We start from the raw sequence: 13335 nt of genomic DNA on the forward strand, positions 1-13335 counted from the left end.
AAAGAGGCCTTTTGGGGGATGGGAGATGTTCCCCTGCTCCCATTAACTGTAATAGGCATGCCAGAGATTGCTGAAGTTCAGCACTCTGCTCTCTCTGTCACTCCAACTGAAGTGAATGGGAGCCAGGGGTGTCTCTACTTAACAGGGGTAAAACCCCTCTTTTCTCAGGATTGCTGGGGAACTTAGAGGTCAGATTCCCACAATCAGTATTTTATGCTTTATTCGTGTGGAGAGAGGATAATTACGTTTCGTGAATAATATACACTTTCTTTCAGTTTCACTACAGTCTCAGTAAAAGTCAATGGAGGATGGTTGTCAAATCACATGGAAGAGGGTATCAACGTTTCAGCAAGAGAACAAAACTTCAAGACGTACATTTGTGCTGAATAATGAAACAAAGTATGAGACCAATTAAATTTTTGCATACTAAAATATTTATTTCATGATTGAAAAATAGCAGGAATGTTTATTTGTTTGCATTGCTGAGTTGCACAGTAAAATTGAAATGACATGAACATGCATTTACACATCACCAAATACGTTCTTACATTACAGCATATGTAGGTACTTTGGAGATACTGAAAACAATAACAAGTAAGAAGACAAGTCTTAGCGAACGTTTATATTCCATGTTTCAAGGTCATCAATCACGGATAATAGCTAAACATCTGAAATATATTGATACTGGGGGAGGGCAAGAGATCTGTGCTAGCTAAATGAGTGGTATCAGCAATACATTGCTATTTGCTGTAACTCATACTGCGCAACTCACATCAAAACTCAACATACTATGCAACTTTCCTCTCTAAAACAGTACCTCTCAAATGTATTCTTTATTTTAGGGCAGTCACTGCTGACTAAACACCATGATCAACATAGTGTAAAAAACACAAAACAAAACATATGTTGGGTCTCCAGGACCAAACTCAAATATGGCCTTTATTTTGGAACATTATCATAAAGAATTGACTGAATTCAAGAGTGTATGTGAGGAAATTCTAAACTTCCTCATTGTAAATGGTGACTGGGTTTGCTGGAACTCCTTGCAAAAAATACAAGATGAGAGAAAGTTACATTTCTTTCATGGAATTTTATTTTCCAAACCATCAAAGAACAATGCATAGTTTATAAAATATTCCTGCAAGTAGGATGAACATTTCCTTTCTAATGTCCCTTACAGTCTGCAGGAGAACTTTCTTCCCAAAGAAGTGAAAAGGGTTAGTGTTGCTATTAACACTGGGACACACAGCTATTACAAGTACAGGGGCCACTGTGCCCATGTGAATGGAGCAATGGTGTGCATGTGTGACCACTGCCCCATTCACTTCTATAGGGCCATAGAATTGAATGGTGTGGTTGTCACGTACACACAACAGCTCCATTTACATGGGCTACTCAGGATCACTATGGGTGTCAATGGTTGGCCTCTAACGACAAAACTAAAATCCTCTATGTTGCTGGTAGGAGATGAGTGATAACTGGTTTTAAATTGTAGTCCTCAAAATAGCCATGGATACACAGTAATATGACATTTACATTTATTGTGTTCTCCTGGTGGAAGTCTTGATCAAGGTAAATTTAAGTACACTACTTGACTTGCATGTGCTGCTCCCAAGGCTAAAGCATGTGATTGTTTCTAAAGGTTACAAAACACAACGATGGAGCTTGCATACTCACTACTATAATATTAAAAGAAATGTTTCCATGGACAAATACTGCAATCTGCTTAGTGCCAAATGTCTCCATTGAAAGCACACTTCTAAATTCTCCAGGTAACAGGTCATGATTTTTGAGATGAATGATTTTTTTTTCCTCCTGCACAAGATTTATTGCTTTTATCTTCCATGCTTTTGATAAGTCTGCTGAAGAAAAAAAAATCACTAACAGACATTAGTGATCAGACTATGAATCCAGACCACTTCACTCAATAGCACTGGTAAACATGTATTGAAACCCCACTAAAGTTATTTTAGGTGAAAGTAGTTAATGAAAGCACTTCAGTTTGCTGGTGAGTGTGTACTGGTACACAACTATTTGTTGACACTTCAAAGAAAATAGAAAAAAATACTATAGACAAACCGCTCTATTAAACATGAAGGGCTTTGTATGGAACATAACAAAAGCAAGTGTCATTGTCTATGCTTTTATCACATTTATGTGGACAGCCTCAGCAGCCTATAAGAGTTCTACATCCTTAGTGTAGAAAAACAACTGCTGGGAAAACACATGCAACTAATCCTTGCTGCAACTCTCTGTCAAAACAGAAAAAATCATATTTGCCTGATCTACACCTAAAGGGGGATAATGGACAATGAATATCTTGACAGTGATGCAAACTCTTGATCACAATCAAATGGAAAAAAAAAACTGAATCGTAACACATTCAATTTAGATCATAGCAATTTATAGTCTACTGTTAACAGATACAGGTCCTCTCTCTAGCAGTCCTAAAACTGCCTGTGCTCATGTTTTGGTTGAGTACATAAACATATGTAATCTGCCAAAATCTAGATGAATAGCATCAATTTAGGAAACACTTCAAAGCTTACTATAAGCAAATATTAAGGCTACACATTGAATGCTGTAACTATGCCACAACATGAGAATTAGTTCATAAATCACTATAAATTACTTCAACTTATCAAACTTAAAATACATTATAGATGTTTTGTTTTTAAATTATGCTCAAAGTGGATTACATCTCATCTCAATGTAAAATAAATAACAAACACACTACATAAGAGCCGGCAAATTCACCAAATATTCAGCTAAACCCTACTTGGGTTTTTATCTTCTTCTTTTTGGGATTCCTCAATACCGCGTGCAAATAATTTAACCAACTGACAGTGAACCCTGGAAGAAATAACAAAATAAAACCAGTTATAATGGAGAAAATACTACATATGTTCTTCCAACATGGAATCATTGGACATACAACAATGTGATGAATACAGTGATGGACTCCCAGCAATACACAAGAAAGGTGACAAATGTTATCTGGGATGAGGAAACATGCAATGTTTTTATAGAAAACACAGAATCCATTCAACAGCTTGGCATGTAAACACTGTCACAGTGTATTGTAGGGCAAAGCAAAGTACCACCCAGTGAGAAATCATCTTGACTACCCCTAAAGTAGTGACCACTTATAAAAGCTAACAAAATAAGATTTCATCTGGAGCCTACATTAACAGTTATGTAATGGTCCCCTCACATATAGTTTAATGGACCCACAGTGCTTCCACATGTAGGACAATGGCCTGTCAGTGCCCCCAAATGTGGTATAACATCCCTCAGACTTCATAGAATGTCCCCAAGAGTGCCTCCACATGTAACATAGTGGCAACTACTGTGCCCCCATGTATTATAATGACACCCACAATGCCCCCCATATAATAGCTCACACAGTGCCCCTAAATACAAATGGCCCCATATATAGTATAATGACCCCATACTACCCCCATAGATAATATAATGGCCCCTACAATCTTCCCACATATCATATAATGGTTGCCACGCTCAATGATGTCCGTGCACATGCATTCATCCTTGGATGGAAGAGGGTATCCCTAGGGGTAGGCGTACTGCAGCTTGAAAATCACTGCAGGGGACAATAGTTGCATAAGTTCCATGGGAAAGATTCTCTAAATTGTACCTGATTTCAATGGCAGTTTGCTCCAAAGTTTCCCCATCGCAATTCCACACACTGTTCAGTTGGTTGCACCCACATGAGGGGTGGTCCGTGCAAATCTGAGCAAAGTTCTTTTTGCCAATGTTCCCCAAATCAGTGCTTTCTGCATCTTCCTCTTCAAAATGCTTTGGAGTAAACTGAAAACTCTTGATCCGATGAACATCGACAAATGGAAAATCAAGCTATAAAATGAAATAGAGAACCAAACAATTACTAGGACCATGGCTTTTGGCTCACTTCACTCACTATAGGCATGCACATTTATAGGGTTATGTAATAATTAGTCCTCTTCAAAATTATTTTGTGTGCATCTTTTACATGTGATGTAAAAGAAATAACTGCTAAGAGGGCTGTGTAGTAACATGCAACTAGGCAGCCTGCAGAAATTATGTCCCATCTAGCCATACACGCCAGTGTCCATACACAAATATATGCACTTTGTACAATGATCTGTACTTTCATACACTGTACAGAAGTAGTAAGCATCAACTTGCTACTGATTGATAACTTGCTGCATTGTAATAACTATAAAATAGACCATGGAAAATCAAATTTCTTGACACAATGTAATTAACACATTAAAGGGGTGTTCCCATTTGTGACATTTATGGTATATCTACAGGGTATGTCATAAGTGTCCCATAGCATCACTAAAGAACAAAGCCACTCTCCCCCATCTCACAGTTTCAGAACTCATATCTATGGGACAATTACGGCATGATGACATTTTTGCAAAAAGCAAGTCCCCAATTACCATTATCGAAAATACAGTAGTTCAAAAGCTACTCTGTTAGTAGGCCAAATATAAAGAAGACCTGTACTGCTTTAGATGTCTGATTCAGGAAGTAACTTTTGCCAATGAAATTAAAATTGAAGCGTCTTTTCTATAGATCTGTGTTATGTTGTTTGTTATTCCAGCTGGATGTTTCTATCCTCCTCTAAGTGGTGTATCCCCGATGGGACAACTTAAGAGTGAGCACACATTACCGAATGGTCAATGTATTCATAAATTACTAGTGGGAATAACATGAGAACAGTATAGTACAGAGGCAAAGGAACAATAGATCTGGAGTAGTTAATGCGTGTATTAAGACAGACAAGACTGTGGAGCAGACGGAGCCCTTTAAATGACTTTTTCTATGCTGCATGATGAGAACACTTTAAGAACCATCTGCTTCTACAGTGTTCCTTTTTCTGATGAACCAATACCTGATCGCTATTGCTGGTTGTGTGTCTGATAAGGTGCCGAAGAAAATCTAATCTGGAGCATTTACGAACTAAAATAAGATCAGCTGTTCCATCTGCCAGGTGAGCTGCTGGTGACAATCCTCTGGGGCTGCGCGGGCAGGCACAACTCATGCTGGCCGCATTAATCGCCATGAATTTTCCTTTAATTGTTGTCCAATCTTCATGTTCTAAAGGCACAAGAAATGTTAATAAATACAATTATTACCAAAAATCAAAACTTATAGCTGGGGGTCCCCTAGTTCTAGAAATAGACAATTTTTAAAATCCATTTACTAAGTAGGTAGGAGTCAAAGAATCTTACTTTGTTAAAACAAGAGGAGTTTCAGCTTCTTTACATTATAAGTGAAACATATAAATGTACAGTAACTAGTACCTTCAATACATCATAACTATATAGAAGATATATTTGAAGTTCTTCTCACTGAAACTGAAATAGACAACACGGATCTCTAGGGAGGGGTAAATAGTGCGTGTACACAAGCTTGTCTTTACAAGGCACATGGCAGGACTGGATTTGAGATGACAAATTATACTCTACTTAACCCAGCCAGTGGTCTTCCATTTGCTTTGCACGTGGGTCTGTTTAGTTCACATGAATCATTTTATAGTTCCACGTTTCCCTTTCTGTTCTATTTATAAGGCAAAAAAGCTAGGTCCCACTCCGCTCAGGCTTATTTTTTGGATATAGTCTCTAAAGTGTAAGACGTTACCGCAGATCGATTTCAGAAGCCGCGCTCATCCCATAGATATCTACACTGCCTATGAACTAATTAACTCCCTCATTGAAGCCCTGACTCTCAGTAATCACTACAGTGAACAAATAGGTTTCTGGTTGTTTTCTGCTTACCTAAAACAAAAAGATAATGACAAGGAAAAAAATAGGCAGTCAAGCAAAAGAATGACATTCACAGCTGACTGCATCCTGTTCACAGCTGATTTGGTGGACTGAAAGAGTACAGATGCATGTCCAGTCAAAGGTACTACATTCATGTCTACCAGGAGGTCACTGCAAACTTGTCATTGTTCAACATGTGTTTACAGACTATATTGCTGCAAAGCACTGAAAACTACAGACTAGAAACCCCCACTTGGCTCACAGGCCACGCTTTCAATACATGATTCCCTATAAAAAAAACAGAAAGTTACAGATAAAATATTATATTTACTTATATACACAGGTTCAGAACACAAATAGTAACAGATTTGCATATGGCTTTAATTTGTTATATTATAGTGTGACATTAAGGTCTGGCATTAAGACAACCTCAATTTCAAAAACATTGTTTTGAAAAATTTTAATAAAACAAGAATGCAATGATTTAGAAATCTTATATAACCATAGCATTAACTTTCTGAATGCTATATATGCTATTGAATACTATTTACAATAGAACACATATCAGAAAGTAAAGAGAGACTTTTTCCATTTCATTTGAAAAAATTAACTCATCCAAAATGAATGGCAGGGACGCATCCCAAAAGAGTTGGGAAAGGGTTAGCAAAAGGCTGGAAATGTGGTACTAATGAAAAACAGCTACAGGCTCAACTAAGTTACAGGACTGTGAATAAAAACAGCATCTTGGGGAGGCAGAGTCTCTCAGACGCAAAGATGGTCAGAGGTTCATCAGTCTATGAAAAACTGCATCTAAAAATTGTGAAAATTAAGCAGTTCAGAAAAATGTTTCTCAATGTAAAACTGTAAATGCTTTGAATATCCAACAATCTACAATATATAACATCGTCAAAAAATCTGGCAAAAACCATGTGTACAAGGGACAACCTGAATGGACAATATTTGATTATCTACAGGTCCTCCGGCTGCCCTGCACTAAAAACAGGCATAAATTGGTAATGGACTCCCAGAAATCACTAACACTGAAGCCAGTTCACCATGCAATCCAAAAATGCAAGTTAAAGCAGTTCCATGAAAAGAAGATGCCAGTATTATCAGTACACATTGAAGATACTGTATAGTAAGAACAAGCAGTAAATGGACTGACCACTAGCAGGACCGCCGCTCAACAATCAGATACTATACAGTATCTTCAATGTGTGGTCCGACAGTGAGGACTTGGTTAATAGACCCCTGATGAATCTCTCCCTTAGAGAGGAAACGCGTAGGGTCAAATTATATAGTTATTGTTGTGGTACCCACACGCGGATAATCTGAACAGTGACCTGGCCGGTAGTACCTCCCTTCTCTGTTGGTGTGGCGTTAGGCCAGTAGCCTCAGAGGGGTGGGGGAGCATTCCATTGGGCTTATAAAGATTTGGTCCTGTTTTTATTTAAATCTGTGGAGTCTTTGGTGCACATCATATGTTGTAACAGGGAGGCAGATAGTTCTTTACTGTAAGGCGAATTACTTACAGTGCTACCTCCTTTCCTCACAATCGTTCACTTTTTGCACAGCGGGTATTGGTGTGGGACATGTTTTTATTGCAAATGAAAGCAAAACTCATCATGCAAGAATAAGCCTTCACATAACTAGGTTGACAAATTTTTTTTAAAAAAAGTTATACATTTTGAAAGATGGGGAGGGAAAACAAGAAAAAAGGCACTGAGCAATAACGTGCTCAGTGCCTTAAAGGGTCCTACGTCCTTAAAGGGTTAAAGACCAGCATCATTTTTATTTTTGTAGCGCTGTCATATTCCTTAGTACTTTACAACTCAGAGGGTACATGAACAAATGAAATTAGGCAGGATGAAATAATAATCTAAATCATAGAAATCGACTAAGCCCATCTTCAGCTACTATGGAAAGTCGCTAATAGCCAATCGCAGCGGGCAGTGTTTCTGCCCCCGCGTCTCTGCAATTGGTGGTGTGCCAGCACCAGGAACTCTTATTAATCAAAACTTCTGACAACTGACTACCAACACGTCAGAAGTCTACTGAATCTATAGTTACTCATTTAACCCATGTCTATACAATAGATGTGAAGCTCTCCATCAGAGATATAAATTGCTGACCATTATAAAGATATATCAAGAAATGAATAAGCAGAGAATTAGGAATCTATTTAAAAAGAGGAATAAAAAGGTACTCAAGAGATGAACATTCATTGTAAGTGTCATATCCAGTTAAAAGCACTGTAGAGAGAAAACAGCAATTGGTAATGCACTTTACTATGTATTCAGACTGGCTATGTATGGAGTGATTTCTTTTCTTCTTGTGGCTTAATTGTGCGGTTGTTCACATTTTACAAGGTTAAGCTCCTGAAGGACTACAAGGGGAAGTATTGTTAAATCTAACACTTACAGTCAGCCCATAGGAAATGGATTTGCTATTTATCCACATTCATCAGACTCTAGGAGGAAATGAGTGGAATATGAAGCACAAACTGTAGCAGCTAAGCTCACAGCACCTGTACAAATCATATTCAGATAAATCTGAAACATGAAAGATTTTCTGATCACACTGTAACAGGACATTCAACATGTCACTCACTTCAGAATAAGCAAACTGCTTATAGAAACTGCTCCTATATGTTGATTCTGGCAGGACCTGTGGGCAAGAAGCCATAACATCACTCATGCCAAACACTAAGCAACAAGACTATCTTGCCAAACCCATAATTGTTTTTTGCTTCCTAAGACATCTGGATAAATCACCCGGACAAATGCGCCAAATATGATAAACCCATTAGTCTTTGCTCATATTAACCTTGTCATCAACAGCAGAAGATGGGGTTAATAATCAACCCAGCATTTCCAAATAAATGGTTACAACATACACCTACAGTCGATAACATGACATCACAAAGGTGAACAAACAAGCAGAAAACCAATATTTTGCCCTGGCTTCCACATGAGCTAATTATGGGACATCCACCTGTGCTGTAATAAGGGATTTCAGTTGGTAATGCAAGTCATTTACTGTCCATCTGTTATACACGAGGCTAACACTCTTGCCACCACCACACTCGCTTTGAAATATCATGGATGGATTTTGGTTACAGTCAAATTGAAAATATCGTAAAATGAAAAATAAGCTTTGAAGTGGCCTAAAATCCATTGACCTTATTGCCACTTAGCACACCTAGGGGGTCCATATTATAAACCTGAAGATCTTCCATGTGGCATCATATTCCCAATGTTAGAAAAGAATACATGTATAATACATTTGATGGAAAATGCCACAAACTGTTGCAATCTCAACTGTTGCAATTCTCTCTCCTCAGCCCTTGAAATTCCCATATCAAGGATCCCACCTATACTGCTAACATACGTAAATTGAAGAACTTTGCTTAACACATTGCTTTAGCAATGCTGCTTTGTTTGCCTGCGATGTGAAATTATTCCCCCACTGTTTACACATTGTTTCTATAGAGCCAGACAAATCTGATAAAATAAGACAAATGATGTCAGTCACAGCACTCTGATGGGGGGGGGGGGGGGGGGGCAGAAGGTTGCTGAGTTCTCCCGCTGTTATGTACAGCTCTGCTGGCAGGACAATCAGTTCAGCTAACTGCAGTTTGTTGATAAAGGTTCAGGCAGAGTCTGTGTGCTCTCTATGTAAAACACAAAGATAACACAGAGTCCATTCTCTATAGAAGCATGGTAGTGTTCTATACAAACCTGTGCAATGTAAAATATATTTACTGTGCATATTACTTGATCTTCATATCAATGAGATTTCTAGTAATCAGAATAAATCTCTCATTGTAAAGACAGAGTCTATATTGTGAAACTTCATAGTGTCCTATTCAACAAGCTGAGGGAAGGTAGCTTTGACTGTTTTATGATAAATACAGGAAGTGAGAAGAAGAGACAACAGGCAAAGTTCCTGAAACAGGGAGATGGGAAAACCCCTTTAATAAGGACACTGTTTGTATCCAAAGTTGATACTCCTGTTAATATCGCATGGGGGAAGGGGGGTTAATTAAGACTGGTGATTCCTATACCAGCCTTAATTCCTCTACAGGAAGGATCTACTGCAAAATTATTAAGAATCTACAGCCTCTTTTCTGATGCATATTGGGAGGTCCTGTGCTCCATAATTAAAATATTTCAGTGTGTTACAGTAAATCTGGCAGGTTGAGGCTCCCCTGCACTAGCCCACTTTGTTCCAAGTCCTGCTTTGCACAATGTCTTAAAAAGAGGCGAGTGGGGCAAACCCCCCCTACCTAAAAATTGGCATGTTGGGCCTGGCACTAAAGATGTACTACCACTTCAACACCAGTTTTGAATATTACATAGAAAAATAAATTTCCCCAATTACCCTCAATGCTAGATTTCCTACACGCCTCCATCATTTGATAGCCAAATTTCTGCTAAAGATAGAATTGGTCTCAATGTCTTTTGCCCCCATTGTATTAAATCATCACACCAGGAGACATACAATATGACAGAAGTCTCTGGAATCATAATGGTAGACTCTGTCAATGAAGAATCACCCTTAAACTTCACGTCTTTATATTAGATGAGCAGAGTATAAAACCAGAGTGTACATACATCCAAGTCTAGAGTTCTACTTCCATATAAGCAAAGATACAGCATATCATTTGTTAGAAATGAATTTTTTTTTGCTGTGCTCGGAACATGCAGATGTAGCACAGTTAACCTGAACTTCTGCAATTGTTGAAAGTAAACTATTGCAGCGTGCTATCTTCAGACAAAAGACCACAATAAGCAATGAAAACATTTCTCAAAGACTTTTCATTGGCTTTTGTTGTCTTCTATGATAAGACATCACACTGCACTAATTTAACCAATTGCAGAAGTTCAGGATAATGCTGTTACATATGTGTTACTTCTCTTTGCCTTACTTATTAAGGTTAGATTGCTAGAAGACATACTCTACTAGAAACTCACATTATTTCCTATCAAATGTCATACTAAATGTTTTTATTTAGCCTTTTCAGGTTTGCAGTCGACCTCAGCATTGGCTGTTTTGCAAATGTCTTAAGATGCTCTTGTCCACACAGTCATAACATTTTTATTAACATGGCCTCACCATTGTTTTCTAATCCACAGGTTTTTGCCATCTGCTGCTCCTCTAGTTGCTTGCTACTTTGCCTGCAAATGTAGCACCTGGAACATCAAAACATCTTGTTAGAAAAGAATACCATTGGCATGGAAACCCCTTCAATAAGGAATTGTTCTAAAAATGGCTATATAATGAAAAGCCCTGGATGTAAGTTTTTAATTTGGAGTCTAAGAAAATAGCCCAGAAGTGCATGTATAGATGCAGCTGTATGAAATTCAGGCTTCCCTTCTACCACCCTCATAAGTAACTACGCTAAGCCTGGTAACCTTGTGAAAATCTGTAGTAAATCCATATGCATTAACATGGAAAAGTTACAGTGGACTGGTAATGGTATGGTAATAGAATGGTAAGAAGGGCAGTAGGAGGCTGGGAGCGCACCCCACAGCAATACAAACAGTTTATAACTATAAATCTATTGTATAACTGCTATTATCTCTATAGAACAATAATTTATGTGCTACTGTGACAAATGAAATAGACAGTCCTTACAAGGCGGACATTAAAAGAGAGAGGGCCTCTATAAGTGTTAAGTGGGAGCACAGTCATGTAATAAAACACAATTCCTAACCACTATACAACTACCAGTACTTCAATTTAAAGAAAATTATATATATATATATATATATATATATATATATATATATATATATATATATATATATATCACACTATCTTCTCCATACTTTACTGTGCATATGAGGTCATCAGAAAATTATTATTTAAGCAACTTGCCCAGATGTACAACAGATTTTGTCCCTTGGAGACCCTACAGCCCATTTTGCTGGTTGAAAGGAGACTGTTCCTTCATAGTAGCGATGTGACAAAAAGGTCTTGAAACCTGACAATAAAACAGACATAATATTGGTATCAATATCAGAACTTATGTTTATTGAACTACAAACCCCAGATACAATAAAAATGTAAACTAGATACAATGAAAATGTTCAGCTATATGCATACTTTGCTAGAATACACCCTCACACGTAGTGTTTTTCTGACTTTCTACATAAACTATATCTGTAGCCTTATCACAAGGACATTTTTGTGACTCTGTAGTTTGTTTTTTGTCCTTTACATTTTTCATTGTAATATTTAGTAATTCGAATTGACAGTTATGTATTGGAATTTAAAGGGGTTGAGCAGTTTTAGCAAATAAAAGTTATAGCTTGTATAATGAAAGGTTATAGGTTTTTACAATATACTTTCTGTATCAATTCACTATAATTTTCTAGATCTCTGTTAGCTGTCGTTCATTCTGCTTACTTATAGTGGATAAAAATCAGTCTATGGCCATGTGATGTACACACTAGTGCACAGCTCGTTACAGTCACAGCATAGCAATCTGTCTGGTAACGAGTTGTGCACGTGTGATCACATCACCACAGACTGATTTTTATCCAGTGTAAGTAAGCAGAATGAATGACAGCAAGCAGAGATCTAGAAAACCGTGAGGAATTGATACAAAAAGTATACTAGAAAAATATATACCGTATATACTCGAGTATAAGCCGAATTTTTCAGCACAGTTTTTGTGCTGAAAAAGTCCGCCTCGGCTTATACTCGGGTCATTACAGTAATTCAGCAATATCATAGTTACAGACCCGGCATCCGGACCTGGCATACAGACACCGGGACGGGTGCCGGGCCGCAGCATCACCACGCTCATAGCAGGAGTGTAGCGATACTGCTAATTTCAAACTGCAGAAGTACTTCCTTTAGATAGGAACTGCGGCCGGCCGCCGGCAGAAGTGCTTCTGCCGAGAATTCCCCTCAGCGCTCCTGCCGGCAGCCGACTGCAGTTCTCCTTCAGGTCCGGCCGGCTGAGGATTCCCCTCAGAGCTCCTGTAAAGGCTCCCCAGCCGGCAGTGCTTCTCTTTTGCAGGCTGCTCTATGCAGCCTGCAAAAGAAATGACAATTTTTGCAATGTATTGCAATGCAGTATATATTTGTTCAGTATATATTTGTCAGCTGTGTAGTTCCTATTATGGTATTATGCTTATATGGGTTATTTTTTTCTAGGATCACCAAAGACCAGCTCAACTAGGAGAAATAATCCTCCCTGTAAATTGAGCCATTTATGACCCAGAGAGGACCAAGAATGGTAAACATTAGCCCTATTTTAACCCCTTACTATAAAGTTGCTCCAAAGAAGCGCATTATATGGCTACAGCCAACAATAACTGATCTAATAAAATCAATAGTTATTGACCCCAGTGCAGATATATTTCACAGCCTTCTGTATGTGGCTCTTTTTTTCCTTAGTATTTGTCTCACAACAAATCATTTTATAGAAATTAAGCCATCTTTATGGGAACAGAGGGACAAAAATGCACCACAATGATTTTACAGCAGATTTATGAGCAGAGAGAAGTTCCAAGGAATATCACATTGCAATAACCAAATGGTACAA

General features: G+C 38.1%; 1 protein-coding gene across 2 annotated transcripts in view; it reads right to left on the reverse strand.

The window, feature by feature from the left end:
- Nucleotides 1-401: 401 nt before the first annotated feature.
- CERK (ceramide kinase) overlaps nt 402-13335 on the reverse strand; it is a 69260-nt gene continuing 56326 nt past the window's right edge. For both annotated transcript variants that reach the window (XM_075274178.1, XM_075274177.1), the window contains 5 exons: nt 11658-11763; nt 10893-10969; nt 4901-5106; nt 3656-3873; nt 402-2853 (listed from right to left, as the gene is read on the reverse strand). In XM_075274178.1, the coding sequence (XP_075130279.1) occupies nt 2769-2853; nt 3656-3873; nt 4901-5106; nt 10893-10969; nt 11658-11763 (692 nt within the window). In that variant the 3' untranslated portion in view covers nt 402-2768. The remainder of the gene's footprint in view (nt 2854-3655; nt 3874-4900; nt 5107-10892; nt 10970-11657; nt 11764-13335) is intronic.

This window comes from Leptodactylus fuscus, chromosome 5 (genome assembly GCF_031893055.1).
Source record: "Leptodactylus fuscus isolate aLepFus1 chromosome 5, aLepFus1.hap2, whole genome shotgun sequence".
Classification (NCBI taxonomy): domain Eukaryota; kingdom Metazoa; phylum Chordata; class Amphibia; order Anura; family Leptodactylidae; genus Leptodactylus; species Leptodactylus fuscus.